The sequence below is a fragment of the Dendrobates tinctorius genome, unplaced genomic scaffold (genome assembly GCF_039654945.1).
Source record: "Dendrobates tinctorius isolate UK_male_01 unplaced genomic scaffold, ASM3965494v1 ptg000022l, whole genome shotgun sequence".
Lineage (NCBI taxonomy): Eukaryota > Metazoa > Chordata > Amphibia > Anura > Dendrobatidae > Dendrobates > Dendrobates tinctorius.
This window is the reverse complement of record NW_027361690.1, coordinates 53,518,289-53,542,381: the sequence shown is the minus strand read 5'-3', so window position 1 is coordinate 53,542,381 and position 24,093 is coordinate 53,518,289. Positions and strand designations below refer to the sequence as shown.

Here is a 24,093-nt window from a genome sequence, read left to right as displayed (position 1 = left end):
ACGTGGTACCGCTCATTAAAGTAATGAATATGTGCTCCACGCTTATGGGAGTGGAGACGTGTGCATATTCATTACTTTAATGAGCGGTACCACGTGACTGCTGAACACAGGAAGAGAGATGCAGGAAGGATTTGCAGTGATCGTGTGAGGAGTGGGTGATTATGATATGACAGCCGCTGGCTTCTGCCGCTCCCCGTCCCCCACGACCCCCTGGGACAATGACTCATGTATAAGCCGAGGGGGGGTGTTTTCAGCACAAAAAATGTGCTGAAAATCTCTGCTTATACACGAGTATATACAGTACTTCACAGAATCGCTTTTTCCACCAAGTTTCGTATAATGAATTAGAAGACACATAAAATGGTCCGCTTGCCAGGCAGTAAAGAAAAAGATGAATGTAAATACAGAGATATCAGAAAAATTATTAAACATTTATGACATTATTTCTACATTAACATTCCACAAGAATAAACTGCTTACATAAAGGTTCATTTAGAGTAATCTGCCATCCCTGGCTAAAATGCATTTTAAGAGACTGTATTTAGGAGGGGATTTGAGATTATCTATGAAAATGAACAAGGACTTTCACAGCTAAAAATGATTTTTTCGTCACTTTCCAGCAATAAAAGTACTAATTTGCCATAATTAAAAACATCTCTACTTTAATTTACCACACGACGCTAGAAATAATCTACTAGGCAGACAAACCATTCCTCAACATGAAAAATGCAATAAATGTATGTACCTTGTGTTCATTCTTTCAAACCGAGGTCTAGAATGAGTGTTTGTGCCGATTTTAATATGATGTGTTGCCTAGCAACAAGCTGGCTTTCTTGGCATGTATAAATAGGACTTGAATGTCATCTGTGGGGTGACCCAACCAAATAATATTAGCCTGTAAACGATTCCATTTGTTTTTATTGCAAGCATACATGGTTACAATCATGGCCAAAAGTGTGGGCACCCTTGAAGTTGTTCCAGAAAATGAAGTATTTCTCCCAGAAAATTATTACAATTACATGTTTTGTTATACACATTTATTTCCTTTGGGTGTATTGGCACGACACAAAAAAACTAAGGAAAAAAAGGCAAATTGGACATAATTTCACACAAAGCCCCCCAAATGATCAGGATAAAATTGTTGGTACCATTACAAATTTGTGGCTAAACAACTTTCAAGCACGTGATGCTAGTTCAAACTCACCTGTGGCAAGTAACAGGTGTGGCCAATATGAAAATCACACCTGGAACCAGATGAAAAGTGGAGAAGTGGACTCAATCGTTGCATTGTGTGTCTGTGTGTGCGCTACACTAAGCATGGAGAACAGAAAGAGAAAAGAACTGTCTGAGGACTTCAGAACCAAAATTCTTTAAAAACATCAACAACCTCGAGCTTACAAGTCCACCTCCAGCAATCTTGATGTTAATTTGTCCACGGTGCGCAACATAATCAAGAAGTTTACTACTCATGGCACTGTACCTAATCTCCCTGGATGGCAAAAAAAAAATTGAGGAAAGGTTGGAACACAGGACAGATAGTCCGCAGGATGGATAAGCATCTTCAAATCAAGTTTCAAAGAAATTCAAGCTGTCCTGCAGGCTCAGGGTGCCTCAGTGTCAGTGCAAACTATTCGTCAACATTTGCATGAACCGCTATGGCAGGAAACCCAAGAGGATTGCACTGCTGATAAAGAGACATAAAAAAGCTAAACTACAGGTTGCCGAAATGTATGCGAGTAAGCCAAGATCCTTCTGGGAAAGCATCTTGTGGACAGATGAATCCAACAAACAGCTTTTTGGAAAAGCACAAAATTCTACGGTTACTGAAAACTGAATGAAAAGAATACACTACCTACAGTCAAATATGGAGGATGTTCAAAGTTGTTTTGGGGTTGTTTTGCTGCCTCTGGCACTGGTTGCCTTGACTGTAAGCAAGGCATCATGAAATATGAAGGCTACCAAAGGATTTGGGGTCACAATGTAGTGCTAAGTGTCAGAAAGCTGGGTTTGCATCTTAAGTCATGGGTATTTCACCAGGATAATGACCCCAAACATATTTCAAGAAGCACCCAGAAATGGATGGAAAAGTGCTGGAGAGTTCTGAAGTGGCCAGCAATGAGTGCGGATATAAATCTGATTGAACACCAGTGGAGAGAATTTAAAATTGCTGTTGTGAGTAGGCACACTTCAAATATGAGATACCTGGAGCAATTTGCAAAAGAAGAGTGGTCCAAAATTCCAGTTGAGAGGTGTAATAAGCCTGCTAATTGTTAAAGGAAGTGATTGATTGCAGTAATTTATTCAAAAGGGTGTGCAACCAAATATTAAGTTGAGGGTGACAACAATTTTGTCAGACCCATTTTTGGGGTCTTGGATGAAATTATGTCCAATTTGCCTTTTCTTCCCTTCAGTTTTTGTGTGTTGTTCCAATACACACAAACAAAATAAACATGTATAACAAAAGAATAATTGCCATAATTTTCTGGGAGAAATACCTCATTTTCTGGAACAGTTTCAAGGGTGCCAACATTTTTGGTCATGGCTGTATATGTATATTTTACATTAATTTTGAAGAAAATGTATAATTTTACCCATTTTCAGTATTACCTTTTTCTACGCACATCATTGATAGTGGGTTCCTTATTGTAATAAGCTGCCTAATGGATTCATATGAGACTAAGAAAAATGACGTGCTCTAAAAGAGGTTTTGTCGGACTACAGTCTAAATTGACAAAGGGTATGTTCACACAGATTTTCGCACAAAAATCAGACTTTTTTTCTACAGGAAAACCTTCCATTTTATTTTTGGATTAATTATTTTGCTTTTTTTTTTCCACGAAGAGATGTTTGAAGAGTTTTTTTTTCTCCCACATGGTATTTCACAGCTTTTCAACTTGACATTGCCAAGTCTGGAGCAGATCCAAAAAGGAACTCACCTTGCATTTGAATTGGTTTTTGATGTGATATTTGGAGCTGACAGACTTTAAAAACCTTCGGAAAAACAAGCCATTGTGTGAAAAACAAGCTGTGTGAACAAGCCATTAAGTGTATGTCCCTAAGCCGCAGTGTGGCTTAAGGGCCTGTCACATTAAGCGATATCACTAGCAATATCGCTATAACGTCACTGGTTTTTGTGATGTTATAGCGATATTGCTAGCGATATCGCTATGTCTGATACTTACCTCCGACCGCTCCCCCGCTGATCGTGCGAGAACGTCCTGGACCGCTTCTCGTCGTCAGCTTCCTGCGGCGCTTCCTGCTGTGACGACGAGCGTGGAGCCGGGCGGGAGGACGTCAGGATCGCCTCGTCTGACACGTAAGTAGCGACCCCCGACCCCTGCGATGTCGCTGGTGAGATCTGCCTGTGTGGCAGCTCACTAGCGACCACTTAGCGATGTACCAGCGATCCTGACCGCGTCGTATCGCTGGTCGGGATCGCTGGTACATTGCTAAGTGTGACAGTACCTTTACAATATGAGCAGTTCTAAGATTAATTTGAAGACATCTTAAGGAGGTAAAAAAAAAAAAAAAAAGAGAGAAAGAAAAGCTAAAGTATTCTTGGCAATGTAGATGGAGAAACTCTCATGATCTTTACATTATGACCTACATGCTAGCCAGGGCAAACAATGGAACCATTTTTATCGGTTTTTGTAGAAGTGTTGTACAATTTCTATGCACTCACAAGCCGTGAAGCTGTGCATTCCTGGGCTCTAAGTGGAGAAATTCCGCTCATTACTAAAATTCACATAGTAATGTGCACAGCGCCAATAGCCGAGATGCGAATATTTCCTTAGCCCAAGAGGTAGAAAAGAAGCTCTAAGTACACATCCAAGCATTCCGCTAATAGTGGAAGAACAGCAGAAAGCAATGTGAATAATAATCAGGGCTGACATACATGGGATGTCTGCACTCCTTTATGCTTTTACATCGCTGATTTAGGCAATGGCTAAAAGCTCTCCAGCTGTTCAGACCTCTCTATACAGAAGATCTGAAACTTGACTTTAGGTACCGGTATGTTCCAAGAGAACCAGAAACAAAAAATAAAAAGCGTGCATCCATGTACAAAACGGAGAGGGAAAGAGAAAGGATTGTGACTTGGGATTCCTGTTCTTCCCATTAGCGATCATAGCGATGTTTTGTGTGTAATTGAAGGCGGCCATTACGTTTATTTGCTGTTTTGATTCCATTTCCAGGACTAAAGAGGAAAAGCTTTTTCCTTCCCAAAACATTAGCAAAATTATGTTTGGAAATCTCTGATGTGAAGCAATTTACAGCACACGAGGCAAATTCTCGGTAATGTCTCAGAATGTAGCGAAAACTAAAAATATCATTTAAACAGCTAGTAATCAAGACCACTTCAATGGCAGTTATGCTTATTTACCAACATTAAATGTGGTCCGGAATGTAAGATTATGGGAAATTAACACGCAGGTATCCACAGCTCCGGAGGCTACGAGCCATCTTGCCTTCTTTTATTCTATAGAAGTCTTGGACTAGGTAAATGGCATGTTGAGGGGGATTATGGAGCACCATGGAGCTTACGGATTCAAAAGCGAGGTGTGACACAGGTTCGCCATGGGGCTTTTTTTTATTATTTTTTTTACAGCCTGTGGAAAATTCTTCTTTGCAGTAACAGTACTGTCACATCCTCGATTTTGACAGCTTTACAAGCACTACAATTAGAACTTACGAGTGGTACTGATATTGTGTGCAGCTTACGCATAATGTATGTCAAAAGAAAAGTTAAGATTACATTATTGTCTCTAAGAATGGGTTTATTTTGACGGCAATACCACACATTTTCTTCTACAATACCAGGCATTTAGTTCCAAGACCGGACTACGTAATACAAGTCAATGTACTACAGGTCCAGTCTAGTAACATCATTATTAGGCCATGATCACACGTTCAGTATTTGGTCAGTATTTCACGTCAGTATCTGTAAGCCAAAACCAGGAGCAGTGATAAATCCAGAAGTGGTGACGTGTTTCTATTATACTTTTCTTCCGATTGTCCAACTCTAGTATTCGATCAGTATTTGTAAGCAAAAATCAGAACGTGTGAACGTGTCCTTTTGGAATTGGCACTTCTCTCACGAATCATTTAAACCTCAGTGCCAGGAGCTTTCCTAGATAGAAGTATTTCCAGAAACGTATGCCCAAAGCCACGAAGAGGTTTTACATCATTACACACGTTAATTCACTCATCCAAGGGGGAATAGGAGATCCCAGTGCACCAAACTGTCCCTAAATCCCGTGGAAATTAATAAAAGTTTTATCTTTAGGTAGAACTCGTCATGACTATCGGGTGGGGACATTTTATCACCATAAATATACTGGCCTGAAGAATCATGTCTAGGGTCATTCTGAAGAAAAAAGTTTTAATAAAAGAAAAAAAAAAAGGAATCAACGCATTTTGGAGGAATTAAAACATGGCTCATTTTCCACTCCAGAGGACAGTCATATTTAAATTCTTTCAATGTATGTTGATTTTTTTTTGCTAATTATATTATAAATATACACTGTACTTTAATATTAAAATGGTATTCCCCTGATATTTCTGATATGTGATGGCTCTAAATCTTGTTCAAACCTTTTAATTTTGAAGCTCTAAGGGTTTTAGAGTTTGTTAGTCGCAGATCTACACCCTTGGGGGATCTAACTAATATGTTTTCTGCCAATGTAACACCACAAATTTTGATTAAAGCACCATGTAGAAATGCTTTTGAAGTGGCACCAGAACCGCAGAATTATAGCCAAAGAAAAATTGCATGTTTTTTTTTAAACCAAGTTTTCTAAAAAAAAAATAGCTAAAGAACCGGAAATAAGCAATTAGAGCACGTGATTTTAACTTTTTTTTATTGTTAAAATTAGAAAAAGAAAAGTTTATAAAAATACATGGTATTCAAAAGTGAGATCTTTGTAAATCGCGGTGGCATTATATTCATGGCTGTGGAGTTGGAGTCGTGGAGTCAGTACCCATTTTGGTGGAGTCGGTATAAAATGGACTCCTTAAATATATAATTGGGTACAGTAGTTCAATGCAGTATGCACTGTCATTTTTTTCATAACAATTTGAGAAAGTTATGAAATGTCCTATAAATGTCTGTTCTATTCCTGATCTAAGGATCTCGCCTTTAGTTGAGATGAATATTCTGCTATAGAAAAACCGACATGAAAACTCGCCTTGTCTTAGAAATTCAGAGGACAACCTTCCAAAAACAGAAGGGATCTCAAGTGCCAGAAGAAGCAAATACTGTGGAACACGAGAAAAGAAAAAACTGGCACTCGCCATCCCTTAAAATCTTCCTTTATTATTAAAGGTTATTCAGGACCAGTTAAAACGCACAGGAGCCGTTTAGGGACGGTGATTGCACTTTTTTCTTTTCTTACATTTTTGTTGATATGGATCTGTGCTGTACTTTATGCACATGCGCAGTAGTGATGCAGTAAACTAGAGTCAGAAGGGAAATTGAGGTGTCAGAGGTTTGGCTTACTGACTCCACAACCCTGATTATAACAACATCTGGACACAGCAGTTTTAGGATCCTTAAAGAAAAAGCAAAAAAAACAAACTAACAGCAAAGACTTATGTCCTTTTTCAAGCCTTTTTTTAGTTCGAAGGTTCAACCTGATCTGATAAGGACTCGAAATTAGCAAATCTGTCAAGATGAATCAAATTAGCATGGCATTTTACCAGAAAATTCTGTTTCTCTTTAAATGGAATTCTGTGTGATTCGCTTTAGGTGAATTCAGCAAAAGGGACCCTAGGCAATTTTTTTTTTAGATCATTAAGTGCTAGGGAGGGGTTAAAGATAGGAAAAAAATAAATTATACTCACCCGGCCCTCAAATGTCCACCTGCGCAGAACTGTTCTAGTCTGGTAATCTTCTGTTGTCTGGTGCAGTTTCTTCCTCCTTTACCCCCTGATGTAGCGTGGTGTATTCCGAGCCTTGAGCAGGTTAAAAATAAGGTGTTGTAGGAAAAGACTGCATCGGACCGAAAAATGGGAGAGCTGGGCGAGTATAATTTTTTAAATTTTGTATTTATTAATATTATGCTCTGGGGTAAGGAGAGACAATCTGAGTATAATAAACAGCCATTGATTCATATCGATTAAATTCAATGGAAATCAAATTTTCCAGTCTAATTCCAGTAAATCTACTGATCTCAAATTTCAGCACTGCGACAACAGTCTGGAAATCTGAGATATTGTTAGCCCTTCTGCATCCTCCTCTGCTTCCAACTCTTCCTCTGGAACCATCACCTCCTCACAAAGACTATTCAAAGGGAACTCCAGCTTGTAGATGACCGGAATAGTAATGCTGATGATGGCATCGTCAGTGGTAACCATCTTAGTAGCCATTTCAAACTGTGCAGAAGGGTGCAGAGGTCCTTCACCTGTGCCCACTCCACAAGCTTTCCACCACATCCAGACTGCACTGGCCCAGGTTTTGCAAAATACCACTGCACCAGGTCTCATCGCTGCTGCCACAGCTGCTCTAACACGTGCAGAGTGGAATTCCACTGTATCGGAACATCGTTAATTAAACAGTAGACCCAAAGACCTCTGTAGCGATGCAAATCGATGACCTGCGGGGTGCAATTGGCGGGAGTACACAGCAACCGTGCTTGTTGCAGCAGTGCATCCGGGCTGGGATAGCGGCAGAGAAATTGCTGTACCACTAGGTTGAGGACATGATCCATGCAAGGCAGGTGTGTGAGGATGCTACGGCGTAGGGCCACCACAAGGTTTCCACCGTTATCACACACGCACACGGCCTTCCCTGGCTCCAGGTTTAGTGGAGACAGCCATTACTCTTAACTTGGCCTGGATGCCTGTCCACAACTCTTGAGCTGTGTGACTGCGAACTACAAGGAATATTAAATTTAAATACTGCCTGACTGCGGTGAGGCATGGCTGCGCAGTACAAAGGTGGGGGAGATTCTATATGCACTGTTGAAACAAATGTCTGATTAAGGGAGTGGTTGAGGGCACAAGTGGAGGCCCTAGAGAAGGTGGAGAAAGTTTTAGATACAAAGGTTTGTCCCGCAAGCCTTGGGGATTCAAAGACTTGTGGAGCAACCTCTTGACCGCCTGCCTCCACAGCCACCAGAGTCCCCCAGTGCCAATGTTTGCTTGTCCAGATGTTAGTGCTGAAATGCACCCTGGTAGACAGGTTTTTTTCAGGGAATGGGTGTTGTCGGTGACATACTGGCGACTGGGCAACTGGTACTGGGGGATGGTGACAGCCATCAACTTTGAGAAACCATCGGTATCCAGACGGAAATCCAACAGATTGGAGATGGTGGAGCTCAAGCTCTTCGCTTTGACATGAGTAGGAGGAAACAATTTTTAACGGGACCACAACTGCGGGACCGAGAGATAGCTGCTGTGCTGAGAGAGGGTGGAGTACGGAGAACAGGACAAACTGCTGAACTGTGAGTGAGGTGCAGTCGAAGATGTTATGGTGGATTCAGAAACATGTGCAAGGTGACACAAAAGCAGCTGTCATGTATACTTCCGCAACAGCTGACCACCTCTCATTCACTCAGTCTGTGGCAGGTAAACAATTGTAGTTTCTGCAGCCGGAGACCTGTGTGTGAACACTTGGAATGGTGACGGAAAGGAAGAAACAGCAGATGGGGTTGATGGGATGGCCAGCAGTTGGTGAGGCCTACTAGAACACATTTTAACGCAGTGAAATTCCCACACTAAGGCATGTTGATTGTGCATGTGCCGTTTCATGCATGTAGTTGCCAAATTATTGCAATTTTTGCCTCTACTGGTTTTTTTTTGCAAATTTGACAAATGTGTGTTGAGTCACCCAAGCTAGGTATCCCATGACTCCCCTGCAAACTGCAAACTCGTGACCGATGCTGGCAACAGCCACAGTTGGGGCTGAGGATACAGTTCTTGTCGTGGTTGGTTGCGTCACGTCGTGACTGTGTGGGAAGCCGCAATGTAACCTCCTCATCTTCCTCCTCCACTTTCTCTGTTGAGCTACTCAGCTGCATACCTCTGGGTTCAATACAAGTGGGATCTACAACCTCATCGTCATCCTTTCTGTTACCACACGCCTCACCCTGAGAGTCACCCTCCTCTTCCTGCCCTGACACTATAGTACAGTCCACATGTACCTCTGGTATCTGAGACTCATCAGGATCACCTCCACCCTTGGTGATTAACGTCTGGTGAGGAGGGTCTGGATTCTGCTCAGACCCTACTTCTTCCGGCCCCTGGATCCAACATGAAAAAATTTTGGGCATCAATGCAGATGTTTTCCTCCTCTGAATTATGTGATTCTTCGGAGTAGACCTCTGATGCCCATGGAATACAATGTGTGAACAGCTCTTCAGAATGGCCCATCTCAGGTTCCCCACTGTCAGTTGGGCGGTTGGAAATTTTTGACGTGGGGGGAAACCAGGGTGATTGGAATGGCACATCTGAGGATTATACTTTGTGTGATGTCAAAGTGCCATTCACTCGAGCACATGCTCTTTCTGAGCCTCATCTACAAGGTGTACCGCTGTGCGGCTGCCAAAGAAAGGGAGTAGGCCGGCCAATAACAGATGTTGTTGTTGGATAGGACGAGATGACATTTGTTCAATTGAGCTTTCATTCACATTAACACCTAACTCAATGTACACATCTAACACAAAGCCTATTCCCCCTTCCACCACGACCTCGCTTTTTCCCACTCATGATCTAAGTAGCCTTCCCTTCTTGTACCCTGTTTCACAACCTTAGGCCCACAGCTGTCAGTCACAATCACTATTCATTTTCTTAGATAGTGTGCCTGAACAACATTGTTATGCTTAATGATTTTTACGTGGAATCATAGAATCATAGAATCGTAGAGTTGGAAGGGACCTCCTGGGCCATCTGGTCCAACCCCCTGCTCAAAGCAGGATTCGCTAAATCATCCCAGTCAGATGTCTGTCCAGCCTCTGTTTGAAGACTTCCATTGAAGGAGAACTCACCACTTCTCGTGGCAGCCTGTTCCACTCATTGATCACTCTAACTGTCAAAAAGTTTTTTCTAATATCTAATCTGTGTCTCCTCCCATTCAGTTTCATCCCATTGCTTCTAGTCTTTCCTTGTGCAAATGAGAATAAAGTTGATCCTTCTACAAAGTGACAGCCCTTGATATATTTGTAGACAGCTATTAAGTCTCCTCTCAGTCTTCTCTTTTGCAAACTAAACATTCCCAAATCCTGCAACCTTTCCTCATAAGACAGGGTTTGCAGACCGGTCACCATTCTGGTCGCTCTTTTCTGAACTTGCTCCAGTTTGTTGATGTCTTTTTAAAATGTGGTGCCCAAAACTAGACACAATATTCCAGATGAGGTCTGACCAAAGAGGAGTAGAGGGAAATAATGACTTCACGTGATCTAGACTGTATGCTTCTGTTAATACATCCTAGAATTGCATTTGCCTTTTTTGCTGCTGCATCACACTGTTGACTCATATTCAGTCTGTGATCTATTAGTATACCCAAGTCTTTTTCACATGTGCTGTCACTTAGCCCTATTCCTCCCATTCTATATATGCTTTTTTCATTTTTATTGCCCAGATGTAGTACTTTGCATTTCTCCCTGTTAAAAACCATTCTGTTAGTTGCTGCCCACTTCTCCAGTTTATTTAAATCTTTTTGAATCCTCTCTCTTCTCTAGTATTAGCTATCCCTCCTAGCTTTGTGTCATCAGCAAATTTAATCAGTTTACCCTCAATTCCTTCATCTAAATCGTTGATAAAGATGTTGAACAATACAGGGCCCAGGACAGAGCCCTGTGGTACCCCACTTGAGACATTCTTCCAACTGGATGTGCAGCCATTTACGACCACTCTTTGGGTCCGATCACTAAGCCAGTTATGAATCCACCTAACAGTTGCCTTGTCCATTCCATACTTAGTCATTTTTTCAATAAGGATTGTATGAGAGACTTTGTCAAATGCTTTGCTGAAGTCAAGATATACTATATCTACAGCATTTCCTTGATCCACCCAATCAGTGATACCGTCATAGAAGGAAATTAAGTTAGTCTGACATGACTTATTAGTTACAAACCCATGCTGACTCTGTTTAATCACTTCATTCTTATCCAGGTATTGACATACATGTTGTTTAATAATTTGTTCAAAGATCTTTCCTGGTATAGAAGTCAGACTCACCGGCCTATAGTTGCCTGGGTCCACCTTCTTCCCCTTTTTGAAGAAAGGAACAACATTTGCTCTTCTCCAGTCTTCTGGCACTTCTCCTGTTCTCCAAGAATTTTCAAAGATTATGGAGAGGGGTTCAAAAATTTCTTCTGCTATCTCCTTCAGTACTCTGGGGTGTAATTCATCTGGACCTGGAGACTTGAATTCATTTAGGTTAGCTAAGTATTTCCTCACTATCTTTCTGTTTATAGATATCCTGGATTCTTCTATTCCCTTAATAGGACAGTGAATAACAGTTGATGTTGCATTTCCTTTCTGAGAGAAAACAGATGCAAAATAGGAATTTAAAAGTTCAGCCTTCTCAACATCCTGTCTTACCATTTCATAATTTTCATCCTGTAAAAATCCTATAGCATCTTTGACTTTTCTTTTACTTTTGACATATCCCCAAAATCCTTTATTATTGCTTTTGACATCTCTTGCAAGCCTCAATTCATTTTCAGCTTTAGATAATCTGATTTGTGCCCTGCAGGTTCTGCAGACAGCATTATATTCTTCTTTAGATATGCCTCCCTCTTTCCATTTTATAAACATTTTTTTCTTCCTTTTTAGCATGTGCTTAAGTTCTGTGTTCATCCATCCTGGTTTCCTTAAATGCTTCCTATTCTTCCCTCTTTTCGGAATTGGTAACAACTGTGCTTTGAGAATTTCAATTTTCAAGATTTCCCATCCTTCCTGGACATTTTTGTCTTTAAGGATATCCAGCCATTGGATCCCTCCAATTCTCTTTCTGAATCCCTTAAAATCTGCCTTTCTGAAATCTAACCTTGACGTCTGAGTCTTCACAGGTCTTCCGCCTCTAGTTATCCAAAATTCTAAAATAGCATGGTCGCTACCTCCTAGGGTCCCAGCCACTTTTACCTCCTCAACCATTTCCTCCCTGTTTATAAGGATTAGATCCAAATCTGGACTTCCGAGCTGCCACTGAAACAGTTTTCGCACAAACGATTTGGATCAGCTAATTGCCCCTCCAGGCTGCAACACTATATTAGGCCTAATAATTTTTAAGTGGAGCTCTGGCTTTGTGATTTTTCATAGGACAGTACACCAGGAGACGTGGAGGGGGCAGAGGAGGGCAACAGCCCAGCAGCAGGGCCACTACCTCCTCCTTTGTGCAAGGTGGAACAGGAGGACCAGTGCCAGAGCCCTGCAAAATGACCTCCAGCAGACCACTAACATCCATGTGTCTGCTCAAACTGTCAGAAACAGACTCCATGAGACTGGTATAAAGGCTTGACGACCACAAGTGGGTGTTGTGCTTACAGCCCAACACCATGCAGGGTGATTGGCATTTGCCAGAGAACACCAAGGTTGGTAGATTCAACATTGGCACCCTGTGCGCTTCACAGATGAGAGAAGGTTCACAGCGAGCACGTGTCAGACGTGACAGTCTGGAGACGCTGTGGAAAACGCTATGCTGCCTACAAAATCCACTAGCATGACCAGTTTTGGCAGTGGGTCAGTAATGGTGTGGGGAGGCATTTCTTTGTAGGACCGCACAGCCCTCTACGTGCTAGTCAGAGGTACCCTGACTGCCATTAGGTACCGGGATGAGACCCTCAGACCAATTGTGAGACCATATGCAGGTGCAGTGGGCCATGGATTCCTTCTGATGCATGACAATGCAGAGGCCTCATGTGGCTGAAGTGTGTCAGCAATTCCTGCACGATGAAGGCATTGATGCTATGGACTGGCCTGCCCGTTTCCCAGACCTGAATCCAAAGGAGAACATTTGGGACATCATGTCTCGTTCCATCCATCAACGCCACGTTGCACCACAGACTGTTCAGGAGTTGACTGATACTTTAATCCAGGTCTGAGAGTTGATCCCTCAGGAGAACATCCGCCGCATCATCACGAATATGCCCAGGCGTTGTAGGGAGGTCATAAAGGCACATTGAGGCCACACACACTACTGAGCATCATTTTCTTGTCTTGAGGCATTTCCACTGAAGGTAGATCAGCCAGTAATTTGATTTTCCACTTTGATTTTGAGCATCATTCTAAATCCAGACCTCCATGGGATATTAATTTTGATTTACATTGATCATTTTTATGTTTTATTGTTCTCAACAAATAAAGATTTACAACTGGAATTTCATTCAGTGATGTCTAGGATGTGGTATTTTATTGTTCTCTTCATTTTTTTAAGCAGTCTATTGAAAATGTATTGTTTTTTCATGCCACCAATAAAAAAAAAAAAATATTAGAAAGTCATCAAAAAGTCCCATTTAAAAATAATACCAGCAAACACTACAGCTCCTTCTGTAAAAACAAGATCTCACATAAAAAAAAAATCTTTTCAGTACATGAAGTTAACTTATGGTTTTTTGGCAAAACATAAAAAACACTATCATTGTGCATATATAGACCCACAGAATAAAACGTAACATGACAATCATACCTAACAGAGAACAGTGTTTAAAAAATAATTAAATTCAGAATTAATTTACCGTATATACTCGAGTATAAGACGAGGAACCTAATTTTACCACAAAAAAGCTGGGAAACCTTATTGACTAGGGTATGCATTGTCCCCTCATCCCTATCCTGATCTGCCTAGCTCCGCATCTCTATACTAGTCTGATTGGCTCCTCATCCCTATTCTTGTATGCATGGCCCCCTCATCCCTATCCTGATCGGCATGGCTCCTCATCCCTATCCTTGTATGTATGACCTTCTCATCCCTGTCATGGCCTGCATGGCCCCCTCATCCCTATCCTTGTATGCATGACCTTCTCATCCCTGTTCTGGTCTGCATGGCTCCTCATCCCTATCCTTGTATGATTGGCAACCATCCCTGTTGTCCTGGTATGCATGGCCCCATCCTTATCCCGGTATGATTGGCCCCCCATCCCCGTCCTGGCATGCATGGCCCCATACTTATCCTGGTATGATTGGCCCCCATCGAAAAACACACACACAAAAAATAAACCATTCTACTTACCTTCCTCCGCTCCCTAGCAGCGTCTTGTTCCGGTAACAGCAGCTGCTTTATGCTTGTAAGCAGCGCATAGCAAGGGAGTCATGCGCTGCTTAAAAGCAGAACACAGCTACCGGACTACTCACCGCTCTCCACGCCGGGACTACAGTATGTGCGTGGAGGGCAATGAGTATTCTTTCCGATTTAGTAGCGCGCACAGTGTCCCTGCTACTTAAGAGAAATGAATATTCACCTTTCTCAACTCCCATGGGAGTGGAGAGAAGTGAATATCCATTTCTCTTAAGTAGCGGGGACACATGACCACCCGACAGCTGCAGGAGCCAGCTGCTGTGGTTGATATTGTGCACACTATTACAGAAATAAATATTCATTGCCAGTGCAGTGAATATTCATTTCTCTTTAGCAGCAGGCACAGGCTTTAGCCACAGCCACCGGCTCCAGCCTCCTGTGACCCACTGCTCAGCTACCCCTCCATGCTCTGGACACTCACTTGAGTATAAGCCGAGGGGGGCTGTTTTCAGCACAAAAAAATGTGCTGAAAAACTTGGCTTATACTCGAGGGGTAGGAGGGCTGACCCTGTGCAGTATCTACCTGACTGGAGGTATGTTTGTCATGTTTATATGATGATTGTTTTGTATGTGGGCAGGTTTTTCCCTACCATGGGTCATGTGGATATGACTTGGGGTGATGTTGCCCCATAATGTAATTAACTATGTTGGGGAATGGCCAATGTAGCCTTGTAACATTTGTTCTGCCCATATCTATATGTACTGTACACCATACTTCGTGACATTCCAATTCTCTGCCTTGTGGACTCCTCTGCACTAGGATCTAGCCCTCCTTGGGTATTTTTATGCTGGAATTCATCTGATTCCATCTTTTAGCCCCACTGTTGCAGTCTGTCTGTTTTTTATGTAGGATGTGTTCAATAAAGATACTTAAATATTAACTCTTTTTGGACTCTGGGACTGCTTTCTGTTTTCTTATGTGTTTGCTATGCTTAATGCAGATGTCTAAGTACCTGTCCTGACTGTGGGTATTGATTTTTGTAATCTCTACCTTGACATCTATTATAACCACTATGTTCATCAGAAACTTTGTTTATAACTATAAAAACTAGTCTATCACACACAAAATAAGCCCTTATACAGCTTCAATAATGGAAAATTGTAAAACTTTAAAGCCCCAGAAAACAGTGACCCAATAAAATAAAAGATTTATTTTACAAGTGTGTATTAAACGTACAAAATAAAACAAATAAAATTATACATATTTGTCAGTCATATACATACTCACCTAAAAAATAAGGCGAAAACTTATTTTGTGCAGCACAGTACAATTCAATACACAAAAAACAGTGGCAGAATTGCTGTTTTGTTTAGAAGTTAATGAAAGCTTGTTAATTAGTTATATGTACTCTAATATGATGCCACTGACAAATACAACTCATCCCAAAAACAAGAAGCCGTCATGTGACTATGTTGCCAAAAATTAAAGTTATTGCTCCCCTAGTGTGTGCTAATAATAAAGCTTCGCAAAAAAAAAAAAAAAAAAGGTCTGGGACAAAAGGACAAAACTGTCTGTGATGCTGGCAGGCTGTGCTAAATATAATAAAAGCAAAATACAGAAATAAAAAATGGAAGCAAAATATTAATATAAAAACACATTCTTAATATTGCCAGATTAATCTGCACCATTACATTGTAGTAGGAAAAATAGCACATTTATTTCATAGAGTAAACGTTGAACATAAAAACTAAAAAAGCAACATCAGAATTAATGTTTTTGTCCTATGCCTCCAAAACAACAACAAAAAAAGCAATAAAAAAAATTGCATATGCTGAAAATTTATACAAAAAAAAAGTTTTTGGCCTTGAAAAGCAATAAAAAAAAATAATATTATTGGTAGCCAAAATGCATGCAGGGGCTTATAAAATGAAAAGAGAGACATGCAGAGCACGAACATATTAGTGAGATAAGTAGAGGCATGTAGTAATCATTGACTAAAGAAATCCTTATATATAGTATAATAGACAATACCCAATAATAAGCACAAGCGTATATTGCCAGACACACTGGGCTTTGTCGTACCTGATTGGGTGATCACCGCAGGTTTTAGGCCTCTCCATAACAGAGACCCACTTATCATCGTAGCTGAAGAGAGAGAGGTCCAGGTAAGGACTACCACTGTAAGACTGTGCGCTGATAGGCAGCTGGCTCAGAAGCCTCCTCACTGCTTCAGTATGGCCTCCATACTTGGCATTCACAATTGTATCTTTGAACCTAAAAGAAGAAAGATTCACGTTAATGCACGATGCATCGGTAATAAAGAGCTAAGTCACTATATTCCATACATATAATAGAGAGAAAAAGCTACTGAGCAAACAAGCAGGGATCACCTCAATACACAAATATTTTATTAGGCATACACAGACATAACCATAAAAACATTTAAAAATCATAAAAAATGACAGTACATACAGAAAAACCCAAACTGGCTTATAATAAAGCCCTGGAAAGCTCCCCAATATAAGCAGTGGTAAATACAACCAGTGGCTGTGTTAATAGACAAAGAGATACTGCACAGTGTTGGATATGTGAACAATGGAAAAATGTGAACAACAGAGAGCCCCTGACGAAGCCACCTAGCGGCGGCGACACGCGTCGGGCATTACCACAAGCTCCCCGTATTGAGTGGTATTGTATCGGGATTGTCTCTGTGCAGGATTGACACTTGTGATTTTTGAGGATATGTATTCCTTTTATGGGGACTCTCATTGGTGTCCAGATCCAGCATGATTATATTGTTTGTCTGCACAGTGCTTTCACTATTGAGAGTCTCCTTTTACGTGCTAAGGTGGCTACTTTTTCACTATTACAGTGATTGATTTATTCATCTAAGCAGTGTGAGGCAATGAATACTTTGATGCATGTCTTATTTGTATGGTTATTGGTATACCATTAGGCATGTCTAATTGCTCTCTTGTTGTGCAAATTCCATAATTGTTCGTATATCCAACACTCTGCAGTATCTCTTTGTCTATTAACACCTGCTGTTTCAATTATACAGCACTGGTTGTATTTACCTCTGCTTATTATTGGGGAGCTTTCCAGCAGGGCTGTGGAGTCAGTAGGCCAAACCTGCGACTCCGACTCCTCAATTTCCCTTACACCGACTCCCACATATATTGCTTATATTTAAGTCAAAAATGTATTGTAGTACAATGTGATCATCAGACATTTAATCATTTCTATGATACAATAATCAAGATATTTAGATAGAACATATCTATTTATTGGAATACAACTTTAGAACACAAAAACTGTAATAAATTGGAAATATGTAATACACTATGTAATATCAATTACATACATACGGTACAGACCAAAGTTTGGACACACCTCATTCAAAGACTTTTCTTTTATTTCATGACTATGAAAATTGTAGATTCACTCTGAAGGCATCAAAACTATGAATTAACACATGTGGAATTATATAGTTAACAAAAAAGTGTGAAACAACTGAAAATATGTCTCATATTCTAGGTTCTTCAAAGTAGCCACCTTTTGCTTTGATTACTGCTTCGCACACTCTTGGCATTCTCTTGATGAGCTTCAAGAGGTAGTCACCAGAAATGGTCTTCCAACAGTCTTGAAGGAGTTCCCAGAGATGCTTAGCACTTGTTGGCCCTTTTGCCTTCACTCTGCGGTCCAGCTCACCCCAAACCATCACGATTGGGTTCAGGTCTGGTGACTGTGGAGGCCAGGTCATCTGGCGTAGCACCCCATCAATCTCCCTCTTGGTCAAATAGCCCTTACACAGGCTGGAGGTGTGTTTGGGGTCATTGTCCTGTTGAAAAATAAATGATGGTCCAACAAAACACAAACCGGATGGAATAGCATGCCGCTGCAAGATGCTGTCGTAGCTATGCTGGTTCAGTATACCTTCAATTTTGAATAAATCCCCAACAGTGTCACCAGCAAAAGCACCCCCACACCATCACACCTCCTCCTCCATGCTTCACGGTGGGAACCAGGCATGTAGAGTCCATCCGTTCACCTTTTCTGCGTCGCACAAAGACATGGTGTTTGGAACCAAAGATCTCAAATTTGGACTCATCAGACCAAAGCACAGATTTCCACTGGTCTATGTTCTTTAGCCCACACAAGTTCTCTTCTGCTTGTTGCCTGTCCTTAGCAGTGGTTTCCTAGCAGCTATTTTACCATGAAGGCCTGCTGCACAAAGTCTCCTCTTAACAGTTGTTGTAGAGATGTGTCTGCTGCTAGAACTCTGTGTGGCATTAACCTGGTCTCTAATCTGAGCTGCTATTAACCTGCGATTTCTGAGGCTGGTGACTCGGATGACCTTATCCTCCGCAGCAGAGGTGACTCTTGGTCTTCCTTTCCTGGGCCAGTGCTCATGTGAGCCAGTTTCTTTGTAGCGCTTGATGGTTTTTGCCAATGCACTTGGGGACACTTTCAAAGTTTTCCCAATTTTTTGGACTGACTGACCTTCATTTCTTAAAGTAATGATGGCCACTCGTTTTTCTTTACTTAGCTGCTTTTTTCTTGCCATAATACAAATTCTAACAGTCTATTCAGTAGGACTATCAGCTGTGTATCCACCAGACTTCTGCACAACTGATGGTCCCAACCTCATTTATAAGGCAAGAAATCCCACATATTAAACCTGACAGGGCACACCTGTGAAGTGAAAACCATTTCCGGTGACTACCTCTTCAAGCTCATCAAGAGAATGCCAAGAGTGTGCAAAGCAGAAATCAAAGCAAAAGGTGGCTACTTTGAAGATCCTAGAATATAAGACATACAGTATTTTCAGTTGTTTCACACTTTTTTGTTAATTATATAATTCCGCATGTGTTAATTCATAGTTTTGATGCCTTCAGAGTGAATCTACAATTTTCATAGTCATGAAAATAAAGAAAACGCTTTGATTGAGGTGTGTCCAAAGTTTTGGTCTGTAGTGTGTGTGTGTGTGTGTGTGTGTGTGTGTGTGTGTGTGTGTGTGTGTGTGTGTGTGTGTGTGTGTGTGTGTGTGTATATATATATATATATATATATATATATATATACTGTATATATATATATATATATATATATATATATATATATATATATATATATATATATATATATATATATATACACATACGCACTCTCTATGACTTATCTCGGCTAAGATAAAGCCTAGATCCTCAGGCTAAATTCACACTATGGGCGTAGCCAGGGTCAAACCAACAAACCAAGGGGGTGGGGGGGGGGCAGAACCTCATACTGTTCCGCAGAATTTCATACTGCACACCTCAGCTGCTGCGGAACCTCATACTTCACACCCCTACACTTGAAAATAAAGCCTGCACCTTAAGAAGATGTGGTGGTGAATGCAGTCTATTTATTCCAACTATCAATTGATGTTGATGTGTTACTGAAGACGACCAATGCCTGTCCTGGGCGTCCTTTTGGGCAGCTATGAGGTGTACCTGACTGGTGCTAAAAAAAGGAGTGTTAGTCTGTGTACTACCCGGTTTTCATTCTTTTTGGTACAGATATGATATGGATAGACAGATATGGATAAATGGATAGATAGAGCAGATTTCTAATCTGCTTTTGCTATTGAAAACATTATCTATGAGCTCAAAAACCTTTCAGGTGATGCGGTTTTTTAAAAAGCTGATCTGCTTTTGCAACTGAAAAACGTATCCTCAAAAAACGCAGCAAAAACGCTGTGTGTGAATGTAGCCTTAGATCAGGAATAGAACAGCCATTTATAGGACATTTCATAACTTTAATAAAAAAGAAGAAGCGGGCGGCACCGCTGTTACCGTGCTAGGATCCGTGGCTTGCAGCAGGCGGTGAGCTCACATGGAGGATTCCCGGGTGCTTGACCTCATAACAAATCAATTGTGGTTTCCAAAGTAAAAAGGTCGCACTCTGCGAGATAATAGTGAAGATTTATTGACACATAATTACATGTCACGTCGGGGATGTGATAACAAGAGTGTCAAATGGCTGACAACGGCCGTTTCGCGCTACTCGAGCGCTTCCACGGGTCAAAGTGCAGGGGGAAATGACGGATTCTTAAGCAAATCATGTCATCCAGTCACTCCTCCTACCTCAGCCGCTGTATAACTAACAAGTAAAACAGACAGGTGCTCAGTGCAAACATATAAAAAACACACATATTTCACCGCTGCAGCGGGAACAATAATCTTACATATAAAGACAAATATTACAAGGACTATTGAGTGATTATCAACATAACTAAAGGACCCCTATTATCAAATTAACCCTTCTGGGTAATCTGTTCCAAAGGAAACAGCTTATTAATATAAATCCGAGAGCTGCATGATACTAAATCCATAGGAAGTGTGTGCTTCCATACATTATGATCTAATCAAGATATATATATATATGCAATTTTACCATGGCTCCAGCAATTAAAATAAAAAATTACTGACACCTATCTTTTGGCCATTTATGTCACAATGATGATCTAAGCCCATTGTATTGTCCTAGTTAAAACGATTTTAGGGCAAATTATACCGCATGATTCAGAACTAACCAATTAAGGAAATACCTATATATTTTTTTAATTATATTTTTTTATATTTTTTTATGAGATATGTATTACTTAACACCAATAATTTACATAATCCCCTAGATATTTGTCCTTAATTTATAACCTGCCAGTATTTACGGAAAAAGAAATGCATTATTTAAATCAGTTATCACAAAAAAATGGCCATATCTATTTTATCATTGAAACCTATGGGACCAGTTGCCCGTGTATCCATAATCCATTTGGATTCCCGCTTCAATAATAATTTATGCAAATTCCCCCCTTGTGGGGGTAACATGACTTTTTCAATACCAGCAAAAGAAAGGACACCTGGATCCATCCCATGTACAGTCCTAACATGATCAATAAGACGTGGCACTCCTTTTCCCGTTGTTATCGACTTGAAGTGTTCCCGAAATCGAACATAGAGTGGACGTATTGTCTTTCCTATGTAAAAAAAATCGACATGTACAGAAGATGACATAAACCACATGATCGGTCTTACATGTAATTAGACTGGACACTGTATGTCTAACCGCACCTATTTGTAGTATATGGTCAGTGCAATGATATCTACAATAAGGACATTGTCCACATTTATAATAGATATCATTGCACTGACCATATACTACAAATAGATGCGGTTAGACATACAGTGTCCAGTCTAATTACATGTAAGACCGATCATGTGGTTTATGTCATCTTCTGTACATGTCGATTTTTTTACATAGGAAAGACAATACGTCCACTCTATGTTCGATTTCGGGAACACTTCAAGTCGATAACAACGGGAAAAGGAGTGCCACGTCTTATTGATCATGTTAGGACTGTACATGGGATGGATCCAGGTGTCCTTTCTTTTGCTGGTATTGAAAAAGTCATGTTACCCCCACAAGGGGGGAATTTGCATAAATTATTATTGAAGCGGGAATCCAAATGGATTATGGATACACGGGCAACTGGTCCCATAGGTTTCAATGATAAAATAGATATGGCCATTTTTTTGTGATAACTGATTTAAATAATGCATTTCTTTTTCCGTAAATACTGGCAGGTTATAAATTAAGGACAAATATCTAGGGGATAATGTAAATTATTGGTGTTAAGTAATACATATCTCATAAAAAAATATAAAAAAATATAATTAAAAAAAATATATAGGTATTTCCTTAATTGGTTAGTTCTGAATCATGCGGTATAATTTGCCCTAAAATCGTTTTAACTAGGACAATACAATGGGCTTAGATCATCATTGTGACATAAATGGCCAAAAGATAGGTGTCAGTAATTTTTTATTTTAATTGCTGGAGCCATGGTAAAATTGCATATATATATCTTGATTAGATCATAATGTATGGAAGCACACACTTCCTATGGATTTAGTATCATGCAGCTCTCGGATTTATATTAATAAGCTGTTTCCTTTGGAACAGATTACCCAGAAGGGTTAATTTGATAATAGGGGTCCTTTAGTTATGTTGATAATCACTCAATAATCCTTGTAATATTTGTCTTTATATGTAAGATTATTGTTCCCGCTGCAGCGGTGAAATGTGTGTGTTTTTTATATGTTTGCACTGAGCACCTGTCTGTTTTACTTGTTAGTTATACAGCGGCTGAGGTAGGAGGAGTGACTGGATGACATGATTTGCTTAAGAATCCGTCATTTCCCCCTGCACTTTGACCCGTGGAAGCGCTCGAGTAGCGCGAAACGGCCGTTGTCAGCCATTTGACACTCTTGTTATCACATCCCCGACGTGACATGTAATTATGTGTCAATAAATCTTCACTATTATCTCGCAGAGTGCGACCTTTTTACTTTGGAAACCACAAGTGATTTGTTATGAGGTCAAGCACCCGGGAATCCTCCATGTGAGCTCACCGCCTGCTGCAAGCCACGGATCCTAGCACGGTAACAGCGGTGCCGCCCGCTTCTTCTTTTTTATTACTATAGCACTGGTTTCTGGACTGAGCACGCTTTGTTACTGGATCTAAAGAGTGGATTATATAGACGTTGCATGTATAGCAGTTTGACCATGTCGGTAGACATGGAAGCGGACACAGCCACATTGGGAATGAGCTTACAGGCTGGTCGGGAGGATGTTGATAAATATTTTAAAGAGTGTGAAACATGTGACGAAGTTCAGACATTAAGCACTAAAGCTTTGGAATTTAAATTGATGAATCTGGCTGAAAGAGAGACAAAATTATTTTGGACTAACAATTCATTGAAGTCCTATATTGATTGTGGACGTGTACCCCGTGGATTGAGATTGTGGAAGGAAATTTCCGAGTTTAGGAGTGATGCTTCCTTTCGTACGGAATGGGAAAACATCCTACTAAAATGTTCACAAGATTTATTGCAATTAGTCCTGGCCACCAATTTGCGCAATTATGATACAGTTAAAGAGGAATTAACAAAATCACAAGAAGAGTTAAAATCAAGACTGACGGATAATCAGTGGCTTACATTGAATAAAAAAATGGACAGTAAATTGTTACCGATGCAGGCAGAGATTAAATTAAGGAAACGAGACAAATTTTTACGTGATAAAAATGATTTTTTGAATGGTCAGATATTCAGCTGGAATAAGCAACGAATGAATGCACATACTGGACAATCAGGAAAAGGGAAATATAAGCGCCATTTCCACAAACAGAATCATGCTCCAATTAGGAGAGATTATTTGACAACGGATTCTGATTCAAGCATGGGAGAAGGTGTTAGCTTATCCATGATTCCATCTAATCAGCAAGCATCAGCAGAGGCAGGTGCGTCTGGATCACACATCCCTTTAGGCGGAGGATCAGAAGAGGAAGGAGGAAGACCTTATGGACAAAATCGCAAGAGAAAACAGGTCTCATGGAGACCAAGACGTTAAGGGACACATCATTGCATGCAGTAATTAATCTAACCGATCATGTGTTACAAGATTCTCATTATTCATTACTAGCTAAGGGTCTTAATTTTTGTATACCAGGTAATTTTGATTTGACAGAATTTAAGATTGATTTGTTTAAATCTATTAGGAAGATGCACCTACATAAGCATTTTTTATTTAAATCACCTACTGACACTCCATTATCAGGGGAGGTACAATGTGAAGTGGGTCCTTTGGGATTTATGGCAGGAGTAGGTACTTTGGCAGAAGTGCATGAAGACGCTGCATTATTGTTGAGCATTACTGAACCTGAGGGTGATTTTCCACAAATGATTAAAACCCCATTCTTAGGGGGTGTAACATCCCAATATATGCCCCCTGTCTCCCCAGGAAACCTAATCGATTTATTTGAGATGTTAGTCATTAAAAATGTAGAGGCATTAGTATATCCTATAGCACCTTC

At 40.5% G+C, this 24,093-nt stretch overlaps 1 protein-coding gene across 2 annotated transcripts in view; it reads right to left on the bottom strand.

The window, feature by feature from the left end:
• The window catches only part of DET1 (DET1 partner of COP1 E3 ubiquitin ligase), a 155,272-nt gene that overhangs the window by 77,932 nt on the left and 53,247 nt on the right, over positions 1-24,093 (bottom strand). For both annotated transcript variants that reach the window (XM_073568713.1, XM_073568714.1), the window contains exon 4: positions 16,260-16,451. In XM_073568713.1, the coding sequence (XP_073424814.1) occupies positions 16,260-16,451 (192 nt within the window). The remainder of the gene's footprint in view (positions 1-16,259; positions 16,452-24,093) is intronic.